Raw genomic sequence first — 26910 nt, 5'->3', positions numbered from 1 at the left:
AACCAGTGCTCCAAGAAACTTTGTGTGTAAATACAGGTGCGTGTGTACAGGTCACTACACTTTCTCTGGGATTGCAAAGATAAGCAAGGCACTGTTCCTGCTCGCAGACGTGTATACTTATGTTTATACTTATGTGCACTGTTAGGTGCACAATAAAGAGAATAATAAGAGTAATTTTGACTGCCACTAAAGCTAACCTAGTGTGTTCAGTCATAGGAAAAGGTACTTGTGAACTCTTTATCTTTCAAGACTTAATGTTTTCCTCCATCGGTATCACCACCCACAACAAAAAAGCCCCATCTCAATCCCTTGATTTTTCGAAGGATTTTCCAGTAAATGAAATTTAGAAGATGCAAATTAATGATGTTAGGGTACACTGCCCATTGGAGAAGGTGGGCTGGTCACTTTATACGGTTTCCTAATTGGGTTCCTAATAGGGAACCATATGCTTCCCTAATTGTCCAAGAAAGTCTGGGTTTTCAACACTGGGCCTCAATACTGCTCTAAGGACTCATCTTTGTCAAACTCTGTGCTCCGATATTTTAAATTTGTGGTATTACATTTACAGTAAAGTGTGTAAAACACACAAATCTTAAGCTTAATTTTAAAATAATGTATTCATTCTTATAACCACCATTCTGATCAAGACACAAAATACTTTCCAGAATCCTAAAAAGTTATTTCATGTCCCTTCCAATTAATACCTCCCTCTCCTGCAATTGACCACTATTCTGATTTCTATCACCATCAGTTCTGCATATTCTTGAACTTCATGTAAGTGGAATTATACATTATTTTGTTTTGTGCCTGGCTTCTTTAGCTCAGTGTAGTGTCTGTAAGATTTCATCCATATTGTTTTATCTGTTATTCGTTTTTTTATTGCTGTCTAGCATTTGCTTGTATGAACAAGCCACAATTCATTTATTCATTCTCCTGTTGATGGACTTTGGAATTGTGTCCAGTGTGGGGTTATTATGAATAATGCTGTTATGAATATTATTGTCTATGTGTTTTAGTAGGTATATGTTGCCCTGGTTTTGCTTTTGAAAATATAGTCAATATGTTATGGCATATTAAGAAATTACATGGAAAAAGGAGATGGGTTCTTACAAAAGGAATCTGTTTCTAGATAAGGTTTTTATCAGGTGTAATGAAAAGTTAAATATTATATAATTTCATTTAAATAACATTCTCAAAATGAAAAATTATAGAGATGGAGACGAGAGTAATGGTTGCCTGGAGATAGAGTTGGGCAGGGGAGAGGAGCACCTATAAAGACGTAGCACAATGGAGATCTTTGTAGTGATAGAATGGTTCTCTATCCTGATTGTGAGGGAGGATGCACAAATCTATACATGTGATGAGATGTCATAGAAGTATACACACCATTGTGTCAGAGTCAATTTCCTGGCTTTGACATTGCATATAGTTATTAAGATTTAACCTTTAGTGGAAGCTAGGTGAAGGGTACCCAAGGACCTCTCTGTACTATTTATGCAACGTCCCATAAATCTATAATTATTTCAAAATAAAAAGCTTTTTCAAAATCATTACAAAAAGAAACAAACAAAAAAGACAATGTAATTAAAGTCCTTAGTCCATGGAAGGTTCTCAATAAATAATAAATCATGTTCTTATTTTTTCATTTTTTAGACTTTTTTTAGGCCAAATTTAAAATGTACAGAAAAGTGGGGAGCACAGTATATTGAACTACTATATACCCATGACCAGGATTTAACAATTGTTAACATTTAACCATGTTTTCTTCATCTGTTTTCATCTCTAACAGATAGTCTTTTTTCCACAATGCTATTTTCATACTGTCAAAATTATATTAATTTCTTAATGTCATCTAATGCACATATTCAAATTCCCCCAATTTCTTTTTAAAAATGCCTCTTTTTTTAATTATGGCAAAAACACAACGTGAGATCTACCCTCTTAACATTTGTAACTGTATCATACAGTATTGTTAGCTATAGATTCGATATCATACAGCAGCTCTCCAGAAGTTATTCATCTTGAATAATTGAAACTATACCCATTGAAGAGCAACTCCACATTTTCCCCTCCTCCCAAAACCTGGGAGATTATTGTTCTTATTGATGATGACGTTATTATCTTCTATAAGATTGTGCCTCTTCTTTCCTATACTTATACAGTTGGGAATTCAGGACCTATAAGTGGGAATTTCCAATTGTCTCTGTCAAGTTTCTTTTTGTAAAAGGCAGTTTATATAGCTCCAGTCTTCCAAGTTTTCTGGAATCCAGATATGTCTTCCAAAACTGCTGACCTCTGTCAACAGCATGCTGAAACTCCGGCCCCTCACTTTATCCAACAGTCTGTGTCCCAGCTTCCCAGCCACCCAACGGGGAGCTGTACATATGCTACTCATCATGGCCAGTATTGTCTTCTTGGATGGGACCTCAACCTCGAGGAAGGGATGCAGGGTTGCCAACCAAGATCTCCACAAGTGGACCCTGACCACTCAAACACACTCCTATCTTTCCACTTGCTGTTCCCTCTGCCTGGAATGCTTCCTCCCCAGATTGCTGCATGCCTCACTCACTTCCTTCAGATCTTTGCTCCAATGCCACCTTTTCAGTGATGCCTTCCTTGACAGCTCTAAGTATATCACACACACACACACACACACACACACCAAATAAACCACTTCCTCTTCTCTGCTTCATTTTCTCCTATAGAACCTATCATTATCTAACATAACATATTATCTTTATTGATTTGCTTGCTGTCTATCTCCCTGCACTAAAATGTAACTGTAATGATCTGATTTTGCCTGTTTTTGTGTTGTGTTCACTGCTGTATTCCCAGCACGTGCCAGGTGTTCAAAAAACATTTGATCAATGAATACGTTAATTGTCTAAGGAAGTTTTAATGAGTGATACAATGACCTTATATTTTGCTGTTTGCAATACCTAACGGCAGTAGGGAAAGAAGAGAAGTGAGTTTTAATTTTAAAAAAGGACAGCGGGTCAGAGAGATATAAAGAAAAGCTCACCAATCTTGGGCAGATAAATTCTAGACAGATGAAGGAGATATTTTAATACTAGAGGTATTAATACTCATCAATATCGGACTGTTCAACCATTGATAACCAAACCTGGCTTTCAGATCATCCCAAGCATGGCCCCCCCCCCGTTCCAATTTTACATTTCTATTAACTAATTCATTTATCCCATATATATTTATTGAGCACCTCATATGAACCAGGCAATTTGCTAGTTCCTGGTCATGTAGCCATGAATAGAGTAGATAAAGTCCCTGCCTCGTGGAGCTTAGCTTAGCTCTCTCTTAGTGAGAGAGTCAGATCATAAGGAAATGAATAAGGTTATTTTTGATTCAGATAAATATTAGGAAGAAAATAAAACAGGCAGAAGTGATGGAGAGGAACTGAAGGTCATAGAGCCCTCTCTGAGGAAATGAAATTTGAGCTGAGAATAATGAGGAGGAGCCAGTCTTGCAAAGAGCAGAATCCAAAAGGTTACAGTCCTGAGTGTGGAAAGGAATCGATTTATTAGCAACAGGAAGGAGGACAGTGTGGCTGAAGTTGTGGGGACTGGAGGAGGGGCTGGAAGAGTCACAAGCTTCCTTCCTAAATGGGGTGTTGCCTGTACACATTCTCCAAAAGTAGTGCCTTTCTTAGATCACAGGACACATAGAGAAGGTAAAGATTTGTTTGGTTTTTCTAAGTGAAATCTCAATTCAGTACAAAAATCTGTACAGAACCTACTGTGCACTAGTCACTTCGGTCAAAATAAAACTCAGCTTTGTATTTGCTAGTCTCTAAACCCAATGGATCAGCACCAGCTTGGCCTATCCATTTTCTCCCCTTTGCCCCTCCCCCTCCAAATCCCGGTCCAATAGGAGCCCAGAGACACATCCTCCCGAGTCCCCTTCAGCAGCTGTCCCATTCACTCCCTCCTTAACCCACCCTTCAGCAGCTGCTTTTGTCTGAGGAAGAGTAAAAGGAATTATTTAAAGAAACAAGGTGGCGTGGGGGGAAGAAAAAGAGGCTTAGCCTGGGCTCTGGATGAACAGTGGAGGCCAGAGAGCTGCAAATGGTTTTTCAGGTCACCAGGGCCAGGCAAGTACATTGGGAAGAAAGACGACCACAGGGTGCGTGCTGCTGGGGTCAAGGCAGGAGGGACACACTGTGATTGAAAGGTGCCACCTGTCAGATCTTCGTGGGAAATCTGAGCCTTCCAGGCCAGGGGAAAGTGTTGTACCAACAGAGCAGTAAACAATGCTCTTCAGAGGCCCAAGGCTCTTGAAGTGGGGGTGGGGTGGGTGGAAGGAGGGAGGAAGTTGGAGGGGGACAGGGACAGAAGAGCTGGGGGCTAGAGACCTCTGGGGCTTGGAGGCAGCCCAGGAGTGAGGCCACTCAGCTCGAAGGAGACAGCTCCCAAGTCCCGTGCACAGGCTCCACAGGTAGGAGAAGCTCTGGGACCCTTTCTAAGGCCCCCCATGTGCTAACCGCTCTTTCATGTTCCAGGGGTGGGAGCCTCCAAGCAGGACCCCACAGTTGGAGAAATCCAGGCTTTTTTCTAACTCTCTCCACCATTGTGCCAATTCTCTTTAGATGCCTGAGCTCAGGGAGTCACCCCGGGGTGCTAGGCAACCTGAGACCACCTACAGAGCGGGCTGCAGGTGGCCATTCTTGCAGAGGACCTGATGAGTAAAGTGTCTCACCAGTTCAGTCTCACCAGTTCAGCAAGGCAGACTCTTGAAGCAGTTAAGAGTGGCCTCTCCAAGAGAGGGTCTCTGGCTGGGGTGCAGGAGGGTAAAAGCCTCAGGACCACCTGAAGACAGATGGAGTGACAGTGGGTCTGGAGGTATTAGCAGAACCACCAAATACCATCTATACTATTTGGGGCTCCGGCTCTCCTGGGTTCCTTTCCTTTGGTTTCGCCAAGAGCCCCAGGAAGAGGGAGAGGGTAGCTGTCTGCAGTGCTGCTTTGGACACAAAACAGGGATGATATGAAGGCTTCCTGGGGAAGGAAGGAGAAGGAAAGTGGAGAGGAAGGAAAGTGAGGACCTACTGTGCCCTTAGAAAAGAGAAAGCTGAACTCCTCAGCCATATCAGACTGTTCTCCCCCACCAGTGGGGGCCCCTCACTCTGGGCTGGTGCCTTTGAAGGGACACTGGCTGAGAACCTGGTGGGAGCAGCACCTTTGGCACAGGCTCCAGACTGGTTGTCAGGAGACCTGGGTTCTAGGTACGGTTTAACTATTTAATCATCCTATGACTTTAGTCAGGGACTTCAACTCCCCCAGCTTCAAATTCTTAATCTGTAAGATTGGGGCCATTCACACCTATTCCCAAGGGTTAGTGAGTGGGGAACGAGCAGGAAAAGCAGGGCACTGGGTGTGAGCTGTAAACTGCTCTAGAGTTGTTAATTCTGGGGGTGGGGGGGTGTTATCCTGGGTCCTGAGCTTTGTGAGTGTCTTCACTCCTTGTCTACTTATGCCGAGCCTAGATGGCAGAAAGCCGAGGTGATGAACACACAGGGTGTCTGAGATGAGTGTGCGCGCGCGTGCGTGCGTGCGTGTGTGTGTGTGTGTGTGTGTATGTGTATGTGTGTGTGTACACGCCTGCCCTTCCCCTCCATCACCCTGAGTGTGTGGCATAGACGAAGGAAAAGATGGTTGCCGTACTCCGCTGTGTCTTAACCAATCACTACCACACTTTGAGGTATAAAATAGGCTTATCAACTTGCTGGTGTTCTTACCAACTGAACGCCCTCCTGGCTGGGTCAGAGCTTTAGTCTGGCACAAGGGCTGGGCAGAGGCCAACCTACACCGTAAGAGCTGAGGTGTGCTGAGCGCACCCCCACGCCAGACACGCTTCAAAGCACTTCCTATGCGTTGGCTCCCTTAACCTTCCACCATCCCTGTGCAGTGAGACCTATTTTTACCTCCAGAAATCAAAACACCGGGAGGGCCAGTAGCTTGCTCAAGGTCACACAATTAATCAACAGTGGGAGCTGGGAATCCATTGTAGGAAGACGCCCGAACTAATGATTTTTCCCGCTGCCCTATACCACCTTCCAAACAAGAGCACAGGGCAGGAAGAGGTTGTGTGGCGGCTCCTTCAGACCAGCATTTGTCATGCTTTCTTCTGGTAAACACAGCACAACTCAAGGTGTGTGTGGACGTGCGGGGGGGGGGGGGAGAGGAGAGAGGGGCTGCTCAGGAAAAACAACAAATAAGAAAAAAGAGCAAGAAAAAAAATCCATGGTTAAATAGGTTTGGGGAAAAGTGAGTTAAAGAAGGCTAAGCAAAGTTAAGGTTTCTTTATTATGGGGTATCTATCATGTTTCCCTGAAAATAAGACCTAACTGGAAAATAAGCCCTAGCATGATTTTTCAGGATGACATCCCCTGAACACAAGCCCTAATGCGTCTTTTGGAGCAAAAAATTACTATAAGACCTGGTCTTATTTTCAGGGAAATACAGTATTTAAGTGCTAATGAAGAATATTTCTAAAAGGGTAAAGAGTAGGTTCTTTCTGGAACAACATTAGCCAGAGAATAAATCCACCCTCCCCAGCCTCTATTAATGTCTTAGGAGACCCTGGTTGTCTACAGTTTGGAAAACCTGACCTAGACCAATCCTGTCCTTGTCATTGGAAACTGAGGCCTAGAGAGGGACTTGCTCAGGTCTCAGAGGGAGTGACTAGGAGGTGGGGGTCAAGGCCAGCTCCCTGGTCTCCTGGCTCCCTGCTGCTGTGCATCCCATGTCTCAGCTCCTTTGTTCCCCCACTCCCGAACTCTAGTACATGTAGGAGCTGCTGAACCATGAAGAGGCCCTGGCAGGAGGGTGGGACTGGGGTACAGTGCAAGCATCTTTGCACATCCCAGCCTGCTTCCTAGGCAATGGTGGGGGCACCAAATCCAGGGACCCCAGGACTCTGGTCTGGGGGCAGTAAGATCCAAGCAGGTGGCCAGAACAGAGCCCTGGTCCTCTTCTGCCTGTCCTCCTGCCTCTGTCCCAATTACCCAGGTGCCCTGGATACTATCACCTAGAATGATAGCACTGCAGAGGGCAGGAGGTATTTTTAGCCAGAGACAGGAGTGTCTACTTTTCTTTCTGCCTGAGTCATGCCCTGAAAACGATTTGGGGATTGTTTTCTTTGTAAACAGACCCCCAAGAAGGGCAAGGGGATGAAGGAGCTGGCCCTGTCCCCCCACCCACCTGTTTTTGGAGGTCCTAGAGTATATAATAGTACTTGAATAGGAAACCCCAAGTTAAAGTGTCATAATCTTGGCCCCACCGCCCCACCCCCTCCAAGCAGTTGGAGGGTCAGGTTTCTCTGCAAAGAGTAGGGAGAGTACATTTCTATTCTTCACCAAAGGAAACTCTTCCATGCCCAGGCCTACCTTCTCCAAGAACCAGAGGCTGGCAAAGCTGGCAGAGACCCAAAGACCAGCTGGCCCAGGGTTTCCCAAATTTCGGGCATTATTACACCATTTCCGTGATTTAGCTACATCTGTACCACATGTATTCTGCTTTCCGGAATGTCTTTCTCTGAATTAACTTATTTTTGAATTCAATACATGTGTTTTTAAAATAAACTTTATATCACTTTGGAAATGGGAACTCAATTAGCATTGGCCAAAAATAGAAAGTAACAATAAAAATAAATACAATGGAGACAAAACAGTATTATTAAGTTCTGTCTAGAAGCTCCTTCCTGCTTTGGGCTCTGAGCCTGAGGCTACCTCCATTAAAAGGGGAGAGTAGCACCTGCTCCACAGGTGTTCCTGGATGCTAGTATCGAAGTGTCTTAATCAAGCCTCATTGGCTTAATCAAAAAGAGGCAAAATCACTGAAAGGGCATTATGTGACCTTACATTCTTTAAAGCCCAAGCTACAACCAGCAGAGGGCTGGCAGGTGAACAGCAACCAACATCCAGTCAGCATGGCCCCCACTCCACCTCTGGGGAAACAGTGCTCTCTTCATTTCACCCCAGGAAAGTGGATGCTCGGGTCATATGTCCAAGGAGGGGGCCCCCAGGACTGAGGCGCGGGCCCCCAGACTCCAGGCCAGTGCAGTCTGAGGGCAGGCCTTCAGCTCAGGCAGAGATGGGACATAAGTAGGCCTGCTTGTCTTCTCTTCCCAGAGATGGAGCAGAAGGAAGAAAAGTCTTCTGAGGATGGGACCACTGTCTCCCCAACTGCAGAGGCCTCGGGAACGCTGGGAGGTGGAGCCTCTGCAGAGGAGGCCAAAGGCACAGCGGGGAGCACTGGTACAGAGGGGCCTCCCAATGGGGCAGGAAAACAGGAAAGAGCTTCAGCCATGGACAAGGTTTCCGCTGAGTTCCAGGAGGAAGCTAACGGGCTGGATGAGGGCAAGGTGGAGGCCACAGTAGAGTCTGAACTTCCAGAGGAGGATGGTGGGAAGGAGGAGACTACAGCCGCTCCTCAGGAGCTGACTGATGGGAAAGCAGAGACTGAATCTGAGTCCAAGGAGGCTGAGGGAAAAGAGGAGACAGCGCTGGCCTCTGAGAAGCAGAAGACTGACGAGAAAGCAGCCAAACCCGAGTCCCGGGAGAAAGCTGGAGTTGATGACGAGGCCAGGGCTGAGCCAAAGCAGGCGGCTGGGGAGCAGAAGGCCCCCACAGCCTCTCAGAAGGAGAGCAGCAAAACAGATGAGCCCAAGGCTGAAGCCCAGGAGAAAGCTGCTGCCCCCGAGGTCAAGTCAGACTCTGAGAAGCCTGCTCCAGAAGATAAGGCCAAGGCCGAACCGCAGGAGGGTGACCTGAAGGAGCAGGTGGTGAGTGAGGCAGAGCAGAGGGGAGAGGAGGCCCCACACCTTTCTGGAGTCCCCTGACCCCTGGGAAAGCAGCCCTCCCCTCCCACTTTATTCCCCAGAAACGTCCAGTCTTCCTCCCACTGATGTCAAGAGCCTGGAGTAGGGGGTGCAGCACTGTGGTCCCAGGCTGCCTTCCAGATCTTTCTGAAGTCCTCACAAAGCCTTGCGCAGGTACTTGTGTGACTGTGAGCTCACACAGATCGTGTTGGTTCCAGGAGCCAGGCAGTCCCAGTGAAGAGCAGGACCAGGGTGTGGAGAGAGAGTCGGAGGAAGGGGCTGGGGTAACTCCTAGCTCCCCGGAGGAGTGGCCTGAGAGCCCCACGGAGGAGAGCCACGGCCTCAGCCCAGGTGAGTGAGAGCCCAGGAGCCCACAGGCTGCTGCAAGGGCTACTGTGAGGGGGTGTGCAGGGAGAGCATCACAGGTAGCCCACTTCTCTCCCTCCTGCTTCTTTCCTTCAGATGGGTTGGGCCCAGACAACGAAGCTTCCACAGAGACCAGTCCTTCAGCCAGGTAACATCCAACCCCAGGGCACTGGCTCCAGCTCCCCCTACCACGTGCTCCCTTCAAAATCTACCCTCACCTGGGCCTGGGCCTCCCCAGCTCCCGATCTCTAGACATTCCAGAATTCCTGGCATTTAGCCCCTTTCCCAGGGCAGAGTTCAAGAAACCGAAAGAGCCAGAGCGTGGAGCCAAGGGAGTGTGAGCACACCTGGTTCACCTCCCACTCACTGCTGAGGCATCTTATGGGGCGCTCACCTAGCCCTCCGCGTGTTTCCATGGTGTCAGCACCATCCGTAGAACATGAGCAGGAAGCCTGAGTTTGGACAACGACTCTGCCACTTACCAGTTGTGTGACCTTAGCCATGTCACTTTTCTCTCCTTATCTGTGAAGTGGGTGCAGTAATTGTACCTCCCTCACAGGATTATTGTGAGGCTTAAACGACATAATATGTGCAAAGCACTTAGCACAGTGCCTGGTGCCTGGTGGGTGCTGGGTAAAACGAGAGATTTCTTCTTGCCATTGCCCAACTTTAGTCATTAGAAGAATCTTCCTTTATTTTGACCTATAATCCACCTCTGTGTCACTTTCTTGGGGAAAAATAACTGGTGAATATTAACTGAGCACTCAGGCAGTTATGGGGCAGGCACAGCTGGGGGCTCTACATTCCCCTTCTTATTCAAGCCTTAGAACCATCTTGTCAGGTAGGTATTGTTGTCCCCATTTTACAGATGAGGAAGCTGAGGCTCAGAGAAGTGACATGACAGTCCAAAGATCACACAGCAAATAAGAGGCAAAGCCAGGATTCCAACTCAGGTCAGACCTCAGACTTGTCCTAGTTCTGCCCACACATCCCACCAGACCATGAACTTCCCAAGTTAGACTGAGCCTCATTATTCCTTCTCAGCCCCCTCCCAGTGCTGGACACAGAGGAAATGTGTGCAAGAGTGGGTGCCACAACTGTGCATGTCCCTCCAGACTGCAGGGACTCCCCCCACCCCAGCCAGCCCCCTTCCCCTCCTTGTACCCTGTACTGGCTGGTCCAGCCCCTCTCACGTGTCTCTGAACCTTTCCATGTAGTGAATCTTCGCCCAGCGAGGTGCCCCAGAGTCCCACGGAGCCCCCTCCCCCACAGGAGAAGAAGGAGAAGGCCCCAGAACGCAGGGTGTCAGCCCCTGCCCGGCCCCGGGGACCCCGTGCACAGAACCGCAAAGCCATCGTGGACAAGTTTGGCGGGTAGGAGACAGGCGAGGAGGTGGCTGGGCTGGGCTTTCCCCAGGAACCGTGGTTGGTCTGGGGGAGGCCTGATGGCCCGTGGTAACAGCCCAGGCCACAGTGGAAGGGCTGTCACTGGGTCTGGGGCTCGTCCCTGATGGGGCCCTCGGTGGCCTCCCCCCATCTCTGGCCTGGCCTCCTCCATCCCTTCCTCACAGGGCAGCCTCGGGCCCCACGGCCCTGTTCCGGAACACGAAGGCCGCGGGGGCAGCCATCGGCGGTGTCAAGAACATGCTCTTAGAGTGGTGCCGAGCCATGACAAGAAACTACGAGGTGGGCACGGGACCCTTCCCCAGGCGGCAGTACTGCCAAGGCTCTGAGAGGGTGGGAGGCTCAGAGGGGGCCATCCAGGCCCTGTGGCCCAAGGCTCACTGCGGCTCCGGCCTGCTGACCCACAGCATGTGGACATCCAGAACTTCTCCTCAAGCTGGAGCAGCGGCATGGCCTTCTGCGCACTCATCCACAAGTTCTTCCCCGATGCCTTTGACTACGCCGCGCTGGACCCCACAAAACGCCGGCATAACTTCACCCTGGCCTTCTCCACAGCAGAGTAAGCCACAGCCACCTACGCAGAGCGGGTGGGGGTCTCAGGGCGCGTAAGGCCAGTGCTGTACTCACAGGGGATGGAAGCGCGGTGGGCGCACGTTTGTGTCTGAGCTCCAGGAACTGTTTCAGAACAAAGCAGTGGCTGAAACCCGCAAAATCCCTGCTTCTACTCCATGCTTACAGTCCAAAGGGCGACACAGATCATAAACACACACACATAAATATAGTGCCAGGGGACAGGTGCCATGAAGACAATGCTGGCAGGGTGAGGGACACAGGAGAGGCGGGGCAGGTCTGCTGTCAGAGATTGGGGTCAGATTCAGACTCGGCCATTTGTTGACTGTGGGAGGGGAAGGATCCCTGTCCTGTGCCCACCTCATAGTTTCTTCTCCTGGCCTGGCACCACTCTAAGGACAGGCTCCTTTACCTGTCTGAGCCTCCACATTCTGGTCTTTCAAATGGGCATGAGGTTTCCTTTTTTGCAGGGCTACTGTGAGAAGTAAGTAAATAACTAAGTAAGGTCCCTATAACAGTGCCTAACAAAAAGCAAACGCTTCAAAAAAAAAAATCTTAGCTGCTGTTCCTGTTTTATAATGAATGACATCACAGCTGTTAGGATCGCTATTATTCACTCTGGAACCTGGGGGCAGTTTTGTTGCTGAGACTCACATAGCTGGGTGCCAGGGGTGGTGGCAGCATGGAGAAAGGGGTGATATTAGAAAAGAGTGTGAGGAACAATATGGCCCAAGGAAGAAGCTGAGAGGCAGACGTGACTTCTGAGTGGTGAGGGAGGGGAAGGCATTCCCACCACGAAACACCAAAACCATCTTCATCTCTACCCACTGGCAAGGCCTGAATGTCCCTTGATGGCTTTAGGGCTCCATAGCTTGTGCCAGGAGCACCCGTTCTGGCCCCAGAAAGAAGCTTCTGAACTGCTTGGTACAGACAGGACTATGCAGAGCGTGTGCCCAACGAGGACAACTTGGGGGGAATTTCTAAAGCCCTGGGACAGGGAAGAAGTCACTGGAGATGTCAGCAGCACCTTGGTCCAGGAGGCTGAGCCCTCCGGCCCTGTCCTGCCCTGGCCACCAACCTGTAGGGAGGTCTGGGGCAGCAGCCTTCCCCTCTGTGGCCTGTGTGTCCCCACCGGCAAAATGAGACGATCGGATATTGACCTGTGCTCTTCAAATGGGGTTTTTGTTTTTATTTAGCAGATTCCTCAAACAAAATATTAAGTGATTGCCCAACATATAAAACAGATTAAGGGAGGGACCTTTTTAGGTTGGGAGGGGTTCCTGGAGTTCGGAGCCCAACCTCCCTTCCCAAGATGGTCCCTGAAACATGTCTAAAGGGCCCCAGGGGAAAAGGAGTGACATTTGGTAACCACCAGACTTGATGTTCCGGAAGATTCACATTATGCTGCCAAGGGAAGGGGTGAGTGCCCTGGGATGGGGGCCGAGGGGGTCAGGAACACCATGTCCTGGACTGAGAAACACCTTTAATGATGATGACAAGCCACATGAATAGAGAGGGATTAGCTACCAGGCGTTCTGCTAAGTGCTGTCCTTGGATGGCCCAGCCAGTCCCCGCAGTAACCCCTGAGTGTGGATACAAGTACAGAGGTTGCGTGACACACTAGGCTCACACAGGAGTTTGCGGCAGAACCAGGATTTGAAAGTAAACTAGTCTCAGTCGGGACTGAGAGCTCCCACTGAACATCAGAAGGGTGTACAGCTCCGCCGTGACGAGGCGTCCCTGGCCTGTGGGACGCAGGTCATTGTCCTCCTGCAGCAGCCTTGCCTTGGTTCCAAGCCAGACAGAGCCACAGGAAGGCCGGGCTGACAGGAGGCATCAGGCAGCAACAAAAAGGGGAGGATGTGCTGGGACCGTGGGGATGGAGGGTGGAGGATACAAGGTGAGGTGCTGAGTTTGAATCCTGCCACCTCCTCCTCAGCTCTGTGACCCTCACAACTGACTTACCCTCTCTTGTGGGTTGGTGTGAAGATTAAGTGTACAAAGTAAGGGGGGCCCTGCCTCGGCCATCACACCCCACTGCCCCCGTTCCAGAACTTCCCTCTGATTCCTGCAGAGTCCTGGGATGAGAGGGGGGAGCAGCCAGTGCTGAGGCCCCTGTGGACTTGATCAGCTGGGCTGCTGCAGGAGCCTGATCCGGCTCCCCAGGCCCAGTGGGAATAAAGCTCTTGCCTCTCCTGTGTAAAGGCACGGGACCCACACCCAGGAGCCAAGTCCACTGCATTGGCTGCAGGGAGCTTGTCCCATTCTTCGAAATCCTCTAGTAGGTGCTCCTCCCCTAGAGCACAGGACAGTCCGGCTTAGGTTTCGGCCCAGCTGTCTCAGCCCCAAGAGAGAATGTCCGCTGGGACGCTGGTTTCTCCTACTGCCAGCACCCATGGAGGTTTGGCAGGCTGCGGCTAAGACCTGGCTTCAGGGCAAGGATGCCAGAGGTGTCAGGCCTGCCTGGGTTGAGTCCCAGCTTTGTCACTCACTTTGACCTTGGGCAGATCACCAAACCATTCTGAGTCTCCAGTTCCTCTTCTGCCGAGAGGAGGCGTAAATGAGACCATTCAAAGGGAAGCCCTTGCTAAAGCACCTGGCACACGGTAAGTAGTAGGAGGCCCCAACAGTGGTTAGCTCAGATTATCAGCCTTAGCAAAGCCAGAAGTGGCACGTCGCCCCAAAGAGCAGCTGGGAAGTTAGAAAAAGAGGACCTGCTGCTAACTTCCATGAAGTTCTTCAAATACATCTAGCACGCCTACCTCAGGGCCTTTGCACATGCTATTTCCACTGCCTGGAATCCTCTTCCCCCAGATATGTATATGCTTTACTCGCTTTGACCTTCCCTGAGCACCCTGTTAAAAATACTCCCGACACAGGAATGTACTCTGCCTGCCTCCCTATTCTGCCTTATCTCTCTCCAGAGCACTTCTCACCATCTGATGTACCATCTATTTCATGTGTTTGATTACTGTCTGCCTTCCACCATGAGAATATCAGTGATATGAGAGTGGAGAAGTTTTGGTTTTGTTCAGTGCTGAATTCTCAGTAAATACACGGAGACTGAATGAAGATGGAGATGGGGCAGCTGCAAGCCAACACTCTGGCTAGGATTGGGGTTCTGTCCTTTAAACTCTTCCTGAGGGTCCCTGGCCTTCCAGAGGACAAATATAAGAGTAGGTGGAAGGGGTGGGTTAATGTAGCACTAGAGACTAGAGGATCTCGCTCCCACATGAGGACACAGTGTGATGAAAATGTGGGCTTTGGAATCAGACCAAGCTGAGTGTGAGTTTTCACTCTGTCAGGGCCTCAGTTACCTTATCTGTACAATGGGATGGTTGGCCTAGATGGCCTCCCAGCTCCAACACATACAATTCGTCCTTGCTGGGCCCCCACCCTTCCCCCTAACTCCCATGTCCTTCACCTTTGGCTATCTGCTCCTCACCCCACCACACACCTGCCTCTCAGGAAACTGGCCGACTGTGCCCAGCTGCTGGAGGTGGACGACATGGTGCGATTCGCAGTACCCGACTCCAAGTGTGTCTATACCTACATCCAAGAGCTGTATCGCAGCCTCGTGCAGAAGGGACTGGTGAAGACCAAGAAGAAATGAGCTGCCCGACCCTGTGGGCAGAGGTGAGCAGGATGCCCAGCTGACCAGCCATGGCCCCGAGGCTCTCACTTCTGCTCCATGGAGACCAGAGTTGGGCCTCAGGCAAAGGCAGGTGGCACCTGTCTTAATTGCATTAAAAGTATTTTTATAAAATCCTGTGTGGCCCCTCAGTGTTCCCTCCCTATCCTACCCAGGAACCTCTCTCACTCTGGGATAATAAACTCTGGCTGCTGGGTTTCCCACCTGACCCAGTTCCTCACCTGACACAATCATTTCAACAGCCACATAAGGCATTTGGAAAAGGACAATGGCCTGGGTCCCAGCATTAACCAGCTGTGTGACCTTAGGCCAGTGAGTTAACTTATCTGAATGGGAATAGGAGTTCAAACCTCATTGAGGTGTTTGAGGGTTGAATGAGATAATGAAATAAGCAAAAAGTCTTGCCTGGTACCTGTACTTAGTGTTCGATAAGGAGTGGCCAAAAATCAAAACAAATCTTACATTTTGAGCCATTGGTGGCACTTCTCCCAATTCTCTTCCCTCTTCCCACACTTCTCCCAGATTAGCAAACCCCAGGGCAGGGGCTGGAGTAGAAGATTCTCTAGAAATGTCATCCAAGCGAGGCTCATGGGGCCTATGGCGATTCCTTTGACTCAAAATACCCCACATTCTGTCTCAAAAACAGTGGTTTTCCAGTAGCTTAGAACCATTGCACCCAGAAAGTTCTTCCTTTGGGTTAAGTTAATCCCTCCAACTCTGGCTGATGTTTGGGCTGGTTTTTGTTTTTCCATTGCTCATTAGCGATGAACCACTGAGCTGGTTATAACACTCCTGTCTGGCTTTATCAGCCACTTGGAGAATGTGTGCTGATGAGAACAGCCTATCACAAAAACACAAAAACAAAATAAGCCAGCTTGGCAATGCGGCAGGTGTGGACTCTGAGGGGACCTGGCAATCTACTGAAGTGCTCTGTGCCTCACTTGCCTCATCTACAAAATGGGGATATTACCCCCGTGGATGTGTCGACAGCCCCTCTGGCCAGGATGGCCCCATAATGTTTGGGATCGCACGAGGCTTGAGGCATGGGAGGCAGGGTCACCACACCTTATAGCAGATGGCAGCTAAGTTCCCAGCCTCCTCTTCTGATGAAACCACCCTACCCCCTCAATGAACACTGAGCCAGACTCCACGGTTCATCTGTGACTTTAATGCCTGGACAAACATGATTTCCATGACACCCCGTGGACTAGAAGCTGAGGGGTCACTCCTCCCAGCCTAAAGCCTGGCCCCCAGGAAGGGGCAACCTAATGGGTCTATATGTAGTTAGATTCCCAGAATGGAGATCAGATTCGTCACTTAGTGATTCATTAGTAGAAAAGAAAGATTTAGTCCCTAAATCTATACACATCTATCAGCAGCCTGGCTGATTTCAATCACGTGATCAACCAATCACCCAAACATGACTGCCTCTATATGCCCTGCCTCCCACCGCTACCGCCCACTTCCCCTCCGACCCCGATGCCTGGGCTCCAGGGGCATTCTGGTTGGCTCCTGGCCTCATTTCTGGGAGCTGGCCTGGAAGGTGTCCTGGGTCTCCAAGATGGAGCCACTAGTGAGACCAGGATCCCCACGTCAGACAGTGCTGGAGAGCTGGCCTGTGACTCTGCAAACCTAAACTGCCTGGCTCTGGGGCAAAGAAAGGGAGTGAGAAAGCACACCTGTGACCAGGTGAACCTGGGACTAGGTCTTCACACACCACACACGTACACAACTAACAACAAACAACCTAAGAAGGAAAAAATGAGCAGGGAATGGGCCATCAAGGGGCTCTCCTCCCCAATCCATGAGGTCTGTCTGTCCATCACCCAGAGAGGATCCCGTGAGGAGGGGCAGAAGCAGAGTTAGGAGGGCCGGGACTCTCCAAACTTGAGGGTGAAGTCTTCCGCATTCTTGTGGAACAGCAATGGGTCCTGTATCAGGAGATCCGCAAGCTCCACACGCACGGGCTGGTCCAGGTCTGGTTTATTCACCAGCATGTTGAGGGCCTCCAAGACTGGGGAGAGGCCAGATGAGGGCATCAGCATGGACAGAAAAATCTGGGAAGGGGGCGACGGCTACCCACTCCCGGAAGCCCTTGAAACTTCATGCTCACTCTTTCTTTCAGGGAACTCCCAAGGAGCTTCCTCAGGATGACTCCACAACCAAAACAAATGCCCCTCACATTCCTGGCTGATGATGCCCAAAGCCCTGACTGCTTTAATCAGTGGTTTTCTAACTACGTTCCATGGCTTCAAAGATGCTTCCCATCGTGGGGGTCGGTGAGATAAGTGGAGTATCTGAGTCCAACTCCCTTTTTAACAAGAACCACTCCTCTGTTTGGTATAAGGATTCTAAATAAACTTATACTTGGGGAAAAGGGTTCTGAGGCTAAAAACTGGAAACCATGACTGCCCCGTGGCTCTCAATCTTTCACAGATGCCTTTGGGAACCTGTGAAGGCAATGCTCCCCTTCCCCAGGCACGTGCGCACACACACACATGCAGTTCTGAGTTAAGAGCCTTCACAGACCCCCTGAAGCTCATCAAAGGACCACTCTGCCGCTCTCTCCCAGGATCCTTGTTCCCGGGCTAAAAACTCCTGAGCTGGTCCAGAGGCAGGACGGACAGTGCACACTGATTATGCTCAAAGGCTCTAGAGCCACACTGTCCAATATGGTAGCCACCAGCCATGGGTGGGAATCTATATTTAAGTCAATTAAAATGAACTACAATTAGGAATTCAGTTCCTCAGTTGCATCAGCCACACTTCCAGTGTGCAAGAGCCACACCTGGTTAGTGACTACAGAATTGGACAGTGCAAGTGACAGGACAGCCCCATTACAGCAGATAGTTTTGCTGGACGAGCCTGGCTTCACATCCCAGCTGTGCCGCACACCATCTGTGTGACCTCATATGCCCGAGTGTCCTCATCTATTAAATAGGGCTAATGAGAGCTCTATTTCATGGGGTTGCTGGGGGGGATCAAATGAAGTTGGCGTGTGAAGCTCTTTGTACAATGCCGAAAGTGCTTAAGTGAGTGTCTTATCATTTGGGGGCCAATCCCCTTAACTGTCGTTTACGGCAATGAGCCCTGGGAAGGAGCAATCCTTCACCAGGGTCCACAGATTGAGCAGCTGGCCTTCCTCTCCCAAGCCCTTCCCTCTACAACGCAGCTGCTTCTCTCTCCCATGAACTGGGTACCATTGCTCTGTCACACCTGCCCAAGTGTAAGAACAGAGGCAGGAGCAGGTCAGCCAGCCCAGGATCTCAGGAGGCATCCCTTCCATCTGACAACAGGTTCAGCTGAGACCCACAATTTTTATCTCCTCTCTTTTTGGGCTTTTCTAACTCAAAATCAGCCCGGTAGCCCCCATCCAGCATCAGCCCCTCCCTTTAGGCAAGGCCCAGCCTCACCTTGGTAGGCCTTGGTGTAAGGCTTCCAGTTCTCTTTGCTGGTAATGGGCAGGCAAACCTGGCCGTCGCTGTCCACATTGGGGTGGTAGATCCTGGTTGTGAATGTCACCGTGGGGGGCTTTAACGGGTAGTCCCTGGGGAAGCTGATGCGCAGGTTGAAGGCCCTATGTTTGTAGGGCATCTCCTCCTGTATAACAGAAGGGTCCGTTCTGTTCCAAGGCAGGGATGCTCTGAACAGAAGGTTCTCCTTCTCGATTCCCCTCCCTGCCCTCGGCCCAGGTTCCAGGCATCCCCTGCTCCACTGTACAAGCATCATGAATGGGGACAGATGGATCTGCTTTCATTTGGCAACTGGGCCATGGACTTGTGGAAGACTGGACTCACACAGGAACACTGGCCTGGGAGTCACAAAAGTCAGATCTGGACTTTTGCGGTGTGACCATGGGCCAGCACCTCCCATCTTTTGGTCTCAGTTTCTCCATCTGAAAAATGGGTAAAGTTTGACTAGGTGAGCTTTAAGGACCACCACAGCTATTTTCTTTTACTGTTAATTGACAATTAACTTTTTTTCCAGTTCTGTTGAAAAATAAGTGACATCTATCACCGTATAAGTGTAAGGCGTACAGCATGATGGTTTCAGTTACATGTATTATGAAATGATCACAACAGGCTCAGCTAATGCCCATTTCCTCATATAGACCCAATAAAAAGAAAAGAAAGAAGGAAGATAAATTTCCTCCTTGTGATAAGAACTCTTAGGATTTACTCTTATAACAACTTGGCTACATATCATGCATCCCTAGTACTTAATTATCTTATAACTGGAACTTTGTATCTTTTTTTCTAATTTTTAAAATTTTCCAATTACAATTGACATTTGATATTATTTTATATTAGTTTCAAGAGTACAGTATAGTGGTTAGACATTTGGAACTTTGTATCTTTAGACCACCTTCCTCATTTCTCCCCCCTCCCAACCCTCTGCCTCTGGTAACCAGAGGTCTGATCTCTTTTTCTAGGAGTTTTTGTTTTGTTTCAGATTCCACACATAAGTGAGATCATACAGTATTTGCCTTTCTTGGTCTGCCTTCAAGGTCCACCCATGTTGTCACAAATGGTCCTCTCAGCTTTAAAGTCTTCCTGAGAATTACGGAAGAAGAGAAGGACAGATATCCTCTGTTTGGGAGCTGTTAGCAACTGCAGGAGAACATAATTATTGGGAGCGAGGAATGGACAAAATGAGAAAATCATAAGAATTCAGGGGGTTAGGAATGCAAAATGGTGCTGCCGCTGTGGAAAACCATATGGTGGTTCCTCAAAAAATTAACACAGAATTACCACATGACCCAGCAATTCCACTTCTGGATATCAACCCAAAAGAACTGAAAGCAGGGTCTCAAGGAGATATTCATACACCCATGTTCATAGCAGCATTACTCACAATAGCCAAAAGGGTGAAACACCCCAAATGTCCACCGACGAATGAATGCGCAAGCACAATGCGGCATATACATACAACAGAATATTATTCAGCTTTAAAAAGGAAGGAAATTCTGATACATGCCACAACACAGATGAACTCTGAAGACATTATGCTAAGTGAAATAAGCGTGACAAAAAAAAATATATTTTGTATGAGTCCACTTATGTGAGGTACCTAGAACAGTCAAATTCATAGACAGAAAATAGAAGATTAGTTTCCAGGAGCTGGTGGGGAGGAGGAATGGGAAGTGAGTGTTTAATGGGGCCAGTTTCAGTTCGGGAAGATGAAAAAGTTCTGAAGATGGAGGGTGGTAATGGGCACACAACAAGGTGGACGTGCTTAGGCCACTGGACCGTACATTTAAAAATGGTTAAAATGGTAAATACTTTGTATTTTACCATTGATATTTTACCATGATATAAATAAATAAATAAATAAATAAATAAATAAATAAATAAATCACTCACTCACTCACTCACTCACTCACTCAGGGGCTGGAGTGACAAAGGGTTGGGGGCTGCCAGGACCCAGCAGGAAACTCCAAACTTTGAGCACCTACTCTGTGCTAAGGGTATGACACACAGCCCATGAGGCTGTGTGGTTACAGGGGTTATAGGGACTTTGGAGCCACCTTACCTGGGTGTGAATCTTGTCTCTGCCACTCACTAGCTGTGTGACCTTAGGCAAGTAACCTAACCTCTCTGTACTCTTGCATGGGAATAATAACAGACTTCTTCATGGGGCTTATGTGTGGATTAAATGAGTTAATTTATGCTAAGGGCTTAGAACAGGGCCTGGCACATGGCAAGCACTACATATATGTCAGCTATGACGATAAGTATTAGGAAAACTCACAACTATCAGCATCTCCATTTTCAGATGAAGAAACTCAAGTTCAACGTATGTAAGTGATTTGCCCAGGGCCACAGTGCCAGTGCTGGGATAGGAACCCAGCGCTGTGGACTTCACGTCCCCACCCATGAGCACTACACTACACACGAGAAGGGAGGAACCCCTTCTCGGTGTGACCCAGAACAGAGCACAGTGGCCTCCAGGCTGGTTGTAAAGTTCCAGACCGTTTCAGAATCTTTGTTACTGAGAAGATAGGAAAAAGACAGCCAGAATGACATGTATTTAAGCACGGAGTCAAGGTTTTAAGAGAATGTCTCTTCCTTAGCAGAAGGCAAAACAGAAACCATTACGGTCTGGGGTGTGTCTGAAATAAGAGACGGGGCAACTACTGCAAAGATAAAGAAAACATCTCACCTTCTTGTCCCTGATAACAAGAAGGGGCTGGGGCCTGGGAAGCAGAGACAAGGCCAAGGGTGCAGCCTCAAAAACAGCTAAACTATTTTTGCATCTTCTCTGTGAGCTTTGACATTTAAACAGCACTACTCCAATATAATGAAGCACTAATATCATTGGAGAATCCCCTCTTGAAGAAAATATTCTCAGTTCAGTTCACTCATTTTTGTGTCCGTTATCCCTGACCCTTTCAGGATATGGGATGAAATATGCTATATTCTAACAATTTTTTTTTAAATTTATCAAATCTTTATTTTCTGATAGCATAAAGGCAGTAGATTCTTATATAATAAATTTTGTTTCCCAGTAGTCCATTTTCTTGCTTTCAATTTGTGGCCCGGAAGGTATTCAGATTAGCACTGAATTCACAACAACTGTACTTGGCTGAGGAACATTGTGCACTATTACTCTTAAATTTGTGAATATGCAGGTCTAGGTGCAATGTGGGTAGCATAATTCCAATGGACACTGAATGCTAAAATTGCAAGTAATTTTTATAAACATATGTCACAAGAGTCAACCAAATCACAACTCAGCTCTCGTAAAATAATTTTAATCTTAAAATTTGATGTGTATTATTTACCATTTATATTTTGCCTTTTTAATTTTTTATTTTAAATATTTAAGAAAAATAACTTTTTTTTGAAAACATGATTATTTTGACAACCTTTTACCGATGCCTCTCATGTTCAAGAGATCAGCATCACAATGGTCTTGACATAACAAATGTCTGGATAACACTTCAAGGTTGGCATAATTTGGGAAGCTACTCTTTGCCCTTTACCCACTGTGGGAAAAAGGAAGTTTATCCTTCTCCCTTCACAAAGATCCAAAAGATCTTTTTTTGGGGGGGGATGCCGTTTGTCTGCCGAAGCTTCTCTGTGGGTTTGGCAGCTACCTGTTTGAGGAAGGAATCTCCTGCTAAGTCCAAACGTCTTTTAGTTTTTTCGTCAGTTGGCCTCAACCTCAGAAGCAATCACTCCAGAGAGAGACTCCCTCTGCCCATGACAGAGGCAGTAAAAAAAAAAAAAAGGACTCTAAGGCAGGGAAAACTGTGCCCATCCTAACCCTCCCTGCTCAGGCCCTTGGCCTCAGTCACCTTGACCCAAGGCCATGATCCTGGGGACACTCACGGGAAGGAGGAGTGTGTGCCACACCAGGACGTTGGCGTCATCGCTGACCAGGTTCCGCAGGTACCCGGGAAGCTCATTTTGCAGATCTTCCAGCTCCTGTGGGGGCACAGTGAGGGGCAACTGGCTAGTCTCCCCTACTTCAGCCACCGCCCCCTGCCCCAGCACAAGCTGAGTCAAGTCCCACACAGGACACCCTAAGAGACAGAAGCCAGCAAAGTCAGAGCCCCCATTTCTGGCGCACTCAGTATGTGTCATGCCCGGTGCCGAGTGCTGTCAGTGACTTCTCCGATGTCAGCCTCAGCACAGCTCTGGAGATACAGGGGAGGATACAGACGGTGAAGGACTGGAAAGTCAACTCTCCTTGGAGCCTTTTCTCTTGAAACCAAGGCACTTAACCTCTGTCCTCTAGTTCTTTTCCTAGAGAGTCACAAGATCCTAATACCCTCCCTCTTTCCCTTTCTTCCATAGCATCCACTGAGTGTCCAGCATGATGACATGCCCTTGCAGTGCTCATGGCAGCAGAGACATCAACCCATGCCTGTCAGACCCCTCCCGGCCAGGGCTGGGGAAGGGCAATGACTCAGATGCACCACAGCAGAGCAGAACTCTATACACCAAGCAGAGAAACAAGGGGACAGGAGTGACCCACCTCCCCAGAAATGTGGCCCAATCACCTGGGATTCTCCCATCAGCCCTTTCCCGAGCATCCTCTACGGACACGTGACTAAGACAGAGCCCAGTTCTCAGAAACTTCATTGGAGTAACGGTGGAAACAGGAATGTGGTTATGTGGACAATGTGTGGAGACATAATGGGGAAGGAAAGGAGAAGGCAACAAGAAGGCTTCGTGGAGGGTGACAATGAGCTGGGCCATGCGGAATAAAAAAAAGCCCACCATGCAGAAATGGGGAGGGGGGTGGGGAGAGGAAGATGAGGGTAAGGGGGATCAAATATATGGTGATGGAAGGAGAACTGACTCTGGGTGGTGAACACACAATGGGATTTATAGAGGATGTAATACAGAATTGTACACCTGAAATCTATGTGATTTCACTAACAATTGTCACCCCAATAAATTTTAAAAAAATAGAAATGGGGCGAGGAACCAAGACAACGGGCCCGGTCAGAGTAAATGTGTCTAAGTGTGTACTATATAGGCAAGGTTAATAGTTATTACAGGAAAAGGGTCCCATGGTCAAGTACATTGGGAAACGTTAAGATAAACAGATTTCTTTACTATAGGACTTCCCAAAGTCTTTATTTAATATGCTATTGTGTATCACGAATCTCCAAGATGTGAGCCCACAGCATGCGGTACTTCCCAAACGTATTTGACTAAGGAGCCCTTCCAGAGTCCATCCTGTGGAACGATAGGCCTCTTTTTATTGGGGGAGGGCAATTACAAGATTAAAGATTAAAAGACATTCGAGGGCAGGTCTTACCCTCTGAAACACCAAATAGTTGTAAACCAGTGGTTCTCTACTGGGGGCAATTTTACCCCCACAGGGGACACCTGGCACTATCTAGAACCATTTTTGGTTGTCACAAATGGGAGAGTGCTACTAGCATCTAGTAGGTAGAGGCCAGGAATGCTCATAAGCATCCTACAACAATTTATCTGGCCCAAAATGTCAATGGTGATGAGGTTGAGGGACACTGGTATAAACAAAGGCAAAGACGAAGCTTCCCACAGCCCTTCCATGGTTGGGGAGGGGTCCTTTAACACTGTGGACCATCTAAACTTTCTCTACGGCCCCACATATAAACACACTCTGTCCCCCGTTCCTAGCTTCTAGCACATACTCCATCTCTGTTCATACCAACAAACTGCTTCTTGCGTCTTCTGCCCAGAGTATATTCTATGACCCTCATTTATCTTTTTTTTCCCCAATTACAGGTGACATTCAATAGTATGTTAGTTTCGGGGCAGCCGAGTGGTTCAGTTGGTTAGAGCACGAGCTCTGAACAACAGGGTTGCTGGTTCGATTCCCACATGGGCCAGTGAGCTGTGCCCTCTACAACTAGATTGATGACAATGAGCTGCCAATGAGCTTCCAGAGGGGTGTCCAGATGGCTCAGTTGGTTAGAGCGTGAGCTCTCAATAACAAGGTTGCCAGTTCAATTCACATATGGGATGATGGGCCGTGCCCCCTGCAACTAAGATTGAAAACGGCAACTGGATTTGGAGCTGAGCTGCACCCTCCACAACTACATTGAAGGACAACGATTTGGAGCTGATGGGCCCTCGAGAAACACACCGTCCCCCAGTATTCCCCAATAAAATTAAAAAAAAAAATACTATGTTAGTTTCAGGTGTACAGCATAGAGGAAAGACATTACCCTCATTTATCTTTACCCCAAACTAGAAGCATCTGCTACTTCAAGTCCTAGTTCATCTGGGTCTCTTTGGCAAGGCCAAGGTTGAATGAAGAAGCTGTGGGATGAACACTTCCCGATTTTACTGTAACTGGGAACACTTGGACTTTATCAGTTATAGATGTGTTCTGCCAACTTTTCCCCAAGCCTGAGGATGTTGAAACCCCAGTGAGGACACACAGTTCTTTCCTGAGGCCTGTGAGGAAATCACCTGACTCAGAGGAACAGAAAATGAAAGTAGAGAGGCCACTAACCTGGGCTCAAATCCCAGCTCCCTCACTCCCTACTGGCTGACCATGACATCTAAGTCATTCTCTCTGAGCCTCAATTTCCTCATCCATAAAATGGGGGTATATGACTTATCTCACAGGGCTGCTGTGAGAGTAAGATGAAATAAGTAATGTAAATGGCTTGTCACTTAATTGTGCCAGTGGGATAAATACCAAATACTGGCTCCTAGCTCTTTCCAGTTTGGCTGGAAAAGATTCTCTGCCCCGTTTTGCTGCCAGCCTCCAGTTCTGGGTTGCGCCTGAGCTGGGTGCCCCAGTATGGGACCATCTTCTTCTCAGAGGCTGAGGACAGCAGGCACTCCCTTTTACCCCCCTCACTCTGTCCCCTGCACCCTGCACATTGGAGGGGCACTTTTCAGAGACTCAAAGTCTGGGGTATGTCAGACCCACTTCACTAAGATTGCTCTTCCTTCCCCATCTATTTCCATCTGCCTGGTATACCCAAGCCCTGCAAACACTCTGGGTTTTCCCACCTCCTGGGGGAAATCCTCCCCTCCCTATGCTTCCAAACCTCACTTCAAATTGTGTCCCTATTTGGAAAGAAAGCTCAGCGAGGGCAGGACTTTTGCTAATCTCTGCCTAGAATAGGAGCCAGCACACAGTAGGCATTCAACACTTGTAGAATGAATGAATGCACACACCTACTCCAGGACACCTTCCTGTTCTGCCTTGGCAGCTTTTCCTCCCTGGAAAACCCCGGGAACTTTGCTCCTGACTCCAACTCAGCATGCAGACTTCTCAGGATTCTATAATGTAGGTACCAAATTAAAGTGTGGGTCCTCGGCCATCCCAAGGCAAGGACCTCGTCCTGGTTATCTCTGTTCATAACCCACCCACCTCCGCCCCCCACCCACTCCTACCCCCACGCCCCACTCCCAGCCTGGCTCCTGACACCCTTGGTCACTTGAGACGCAAGCAATTGTTATCACAAGTTTCTGGCAGGAGAAAAGAAACTGAAACCAGTTTGAGGGAACAGGCTCATCCCCATCCCCAGCGCAGCTCCGGGAGCCAACGACACCCCCGCCGGACATGCCCTCGCCCCCCAAAACTCCAGCTCTGGCCCCTCTGGAAAACCCACTCTTCCTCTGGGAGGGGGCGGGGATGACAGGGTTCAGCCAGCCCCGCAACCCGGACAAACAAATGCTCAAGCGGAGTCCGGGAGAGAGAGGAGGGAGGAGGAGGTGGGAAGAGCGAGGGGAGCCGGGGGACAGAGGGCGTCCACGCAGTTACCTTTGCCACCCGCTTGCTCGCCGTCATCTCGACGCGGAGTGTGGGACCCAGCGAGACTGAGCTCCGGCGGGCAGCTTGGTGGCGCCCCGCCCCCGAGACCCCACCTCCGGGGGCCCCGCCCGCGCGCCGCTCACTGGTGCGCTCGCCGGGGCTCTGCGGACCTGGTCCCCGCCTCCCTGACCGACACTGGGAGCCGCCGAGGGCTGGACCCTCCCTGCCCCGGCCCGGTCCGCGGCGCGGTGGGCGCGGGTCCCCGGATCTCGCGCTTTTTGTCGGAGGACCCCGAAGGCCTAGGAGCGCGCGACGTGGCCGGATCCCTGCATCCCACTGTGGGGCGCTGTGCACCAGGCTGTGAGCGCTCGCAGGCGCGGGGCTGGGTCTACCCATCCGGGTTCTGGTTCCAGCGCGGGTTCTGGTGCACGCTCCACCGCCGGACGCCGTGCAGGGAGGCCCCATTCGGCTGCCTCCATCATCAGTCCGCGGCCCAAAGACACACACACACACACACACACACACACACACACACACACACGCCAGCGAATTCCCGGAGCCCCCTCGACAAGTTATTTCCCCTCTCTGGGCCCAATGCCCCATCTCTAAAAATGGGTAGGGACGGCGTAGACTATACGCCCTCCAAGCACTCCTCCCCTGGCAGCTTGAGATCCTTTGTGAGGTGCAGCCTTCGGTGGCCCAAATGCAAGGACGTTTCTTGCTCCCAGGTGGTTTGCTTGGTGAAGAGCACCGCAAGGAGGCGCTGTTGGACCCATTCGCTCTTGCTTTAGGATTTGGGTTCTTCATGAAGTTTAATAGTCAAGTGTCTGCTATGTGAGGATTGGAAAAACAGTTTGGGGGGCA

At 49.1% G+C, this 26910-nt stretch overlaps 2 protein-coding genes across 12 annotated transcripts; one reads left to right on the top strand and one right to left on the bottom strand.

Annotated features, from left to right (window-relative positions):
- Positions 1-3983: 3983 nt before the first annotated feature.
- Positions 3984-15847, top strand: SMTNL1 (smoothelin like 1). Of its 11 annotated transcripts, XM_081064628.1 has the most exons (9): positions 4310-4452; positions 6080-6165; positions 8147-8799; positions 9054-9186; positions 9298-9349; positions 10419-10574; positions 10772-10886; positions 11012-11163; positions 14643-15847. In XM_081064628.1, exons 2-9 carry the CDS (start codon positions 6132-6134, stop codon positions 14785-14787), a joined length of 1440 nt encoding a protein of 479 aa, XP_080920754.1. In that variant the 5' UTR covers positions 4310-4452; positions 6080-6131; the 3' UTR covers positions 14788-15847. The 11 variants fall into 11 exon arrangements, with proteins under 11 accessions (XP_080920758.1, XP_080920756.1, XP_080920753.1 ...); XM_081064632.1 differs by lacking the exons at positions 4310-4452; positions 6080-6165 and adding an exon at positions 3984-4108; XM_081064630.1 differs by lacking the exon at positions 6080-6165 and having other exon boundaries at positions 4277-4452.
- A 127-nt stretch (positions 15848-15974) lies between these two features.
- Positions 15975-26363, bottom strand: UBE2L6 (ubiquitin conjugating enzyme E2 L6). Its single transcript, XM_081064676.1, has 4 exons — positions 26056-26363; positions 22161-22256; positions 18240-18426; positions 15975-16840 (listed from the first exon to the last, which is right to left on the bottom strand). The coding sequence occupies exons 1-4, from the start codon at positions 26080-26082 to the stop codon at positions 16689-16691; spliced, it is 462 nt and encodes a 153-aa protein (XP_080920802.1). The 5' UTR covers positions 26083-26363; the 3' UTR covers positions 15975-16688.
- Positions 26364-26910: the final 547 nt, after the last annotated feature.

The sequence above is a fragment of the Rhinolophus hipposideros genome (genome assembly GCF_964194185.1).
Source record: "Rhinolophus hipposideros genome assembly, chromosome: 10".
Lineage (NCBI taxonomy): Eukaryota > Metazoa > Chordata > Mammalia > Chiroptera > Rhinolophidae > Rhinolophus > Rhinolophus hipposideros.
The sequence above is the reverse complement of the archived record's forward strand: the minus strand, read 5'-3'. Positions and strand labels throughout refer to the sequence as shown.

What these genes read in the sequence shown, in the direction of transcription:
- UBE2L6 (XM_081064676.1), bottom strand. Translation starts at nt 26,082, where the DNA reads ATGACGGCGAGCAAGCGGGTGGCAAAG. An exon ending in GGCACACACTCCTCCTTCCC is followed by an intron (nt 18,427 to 22,160) that starts GTGAGTGTCCCC and finishes TCTGTTATACAG; the next exon opens with GAGGAGATGCCCTACAAACA. An exon ending in TTACACCAAGGCCTACCAAG is followed by an intron (nt 16,841 to 18,239) that starts GTGAGGCTGGGC and finishes GCCTCTCCCCAG; the next exon opens with TCTTGGAGGCCCTCAACATG.
- SMTNL1 (XM_081064628.1), top strand. Translation starts at nt 6,132, where the DNA reads ATGCTTTCTTCTGGTAAACACAGCACAACTCAAG. An exon ending in GAGCCACGGCCTCAGCCCAG is followed by an intron (nt 9,187 to 9,297) that starts GTGAGTGAGAGC and finishes TCTTTCCTTCAG; the next exon opens with ATGGGTTGGGCCCAGACAAC. An exon ending in GAGACCAGTCCTTCAGCCAG is followed by an intron (nt 9,350 to 10,418) that starts GTAACATCCAAC and finishes CTTTCCATGTAG; the next exon opens with TGAATCTTCGCCCAGCGAGG.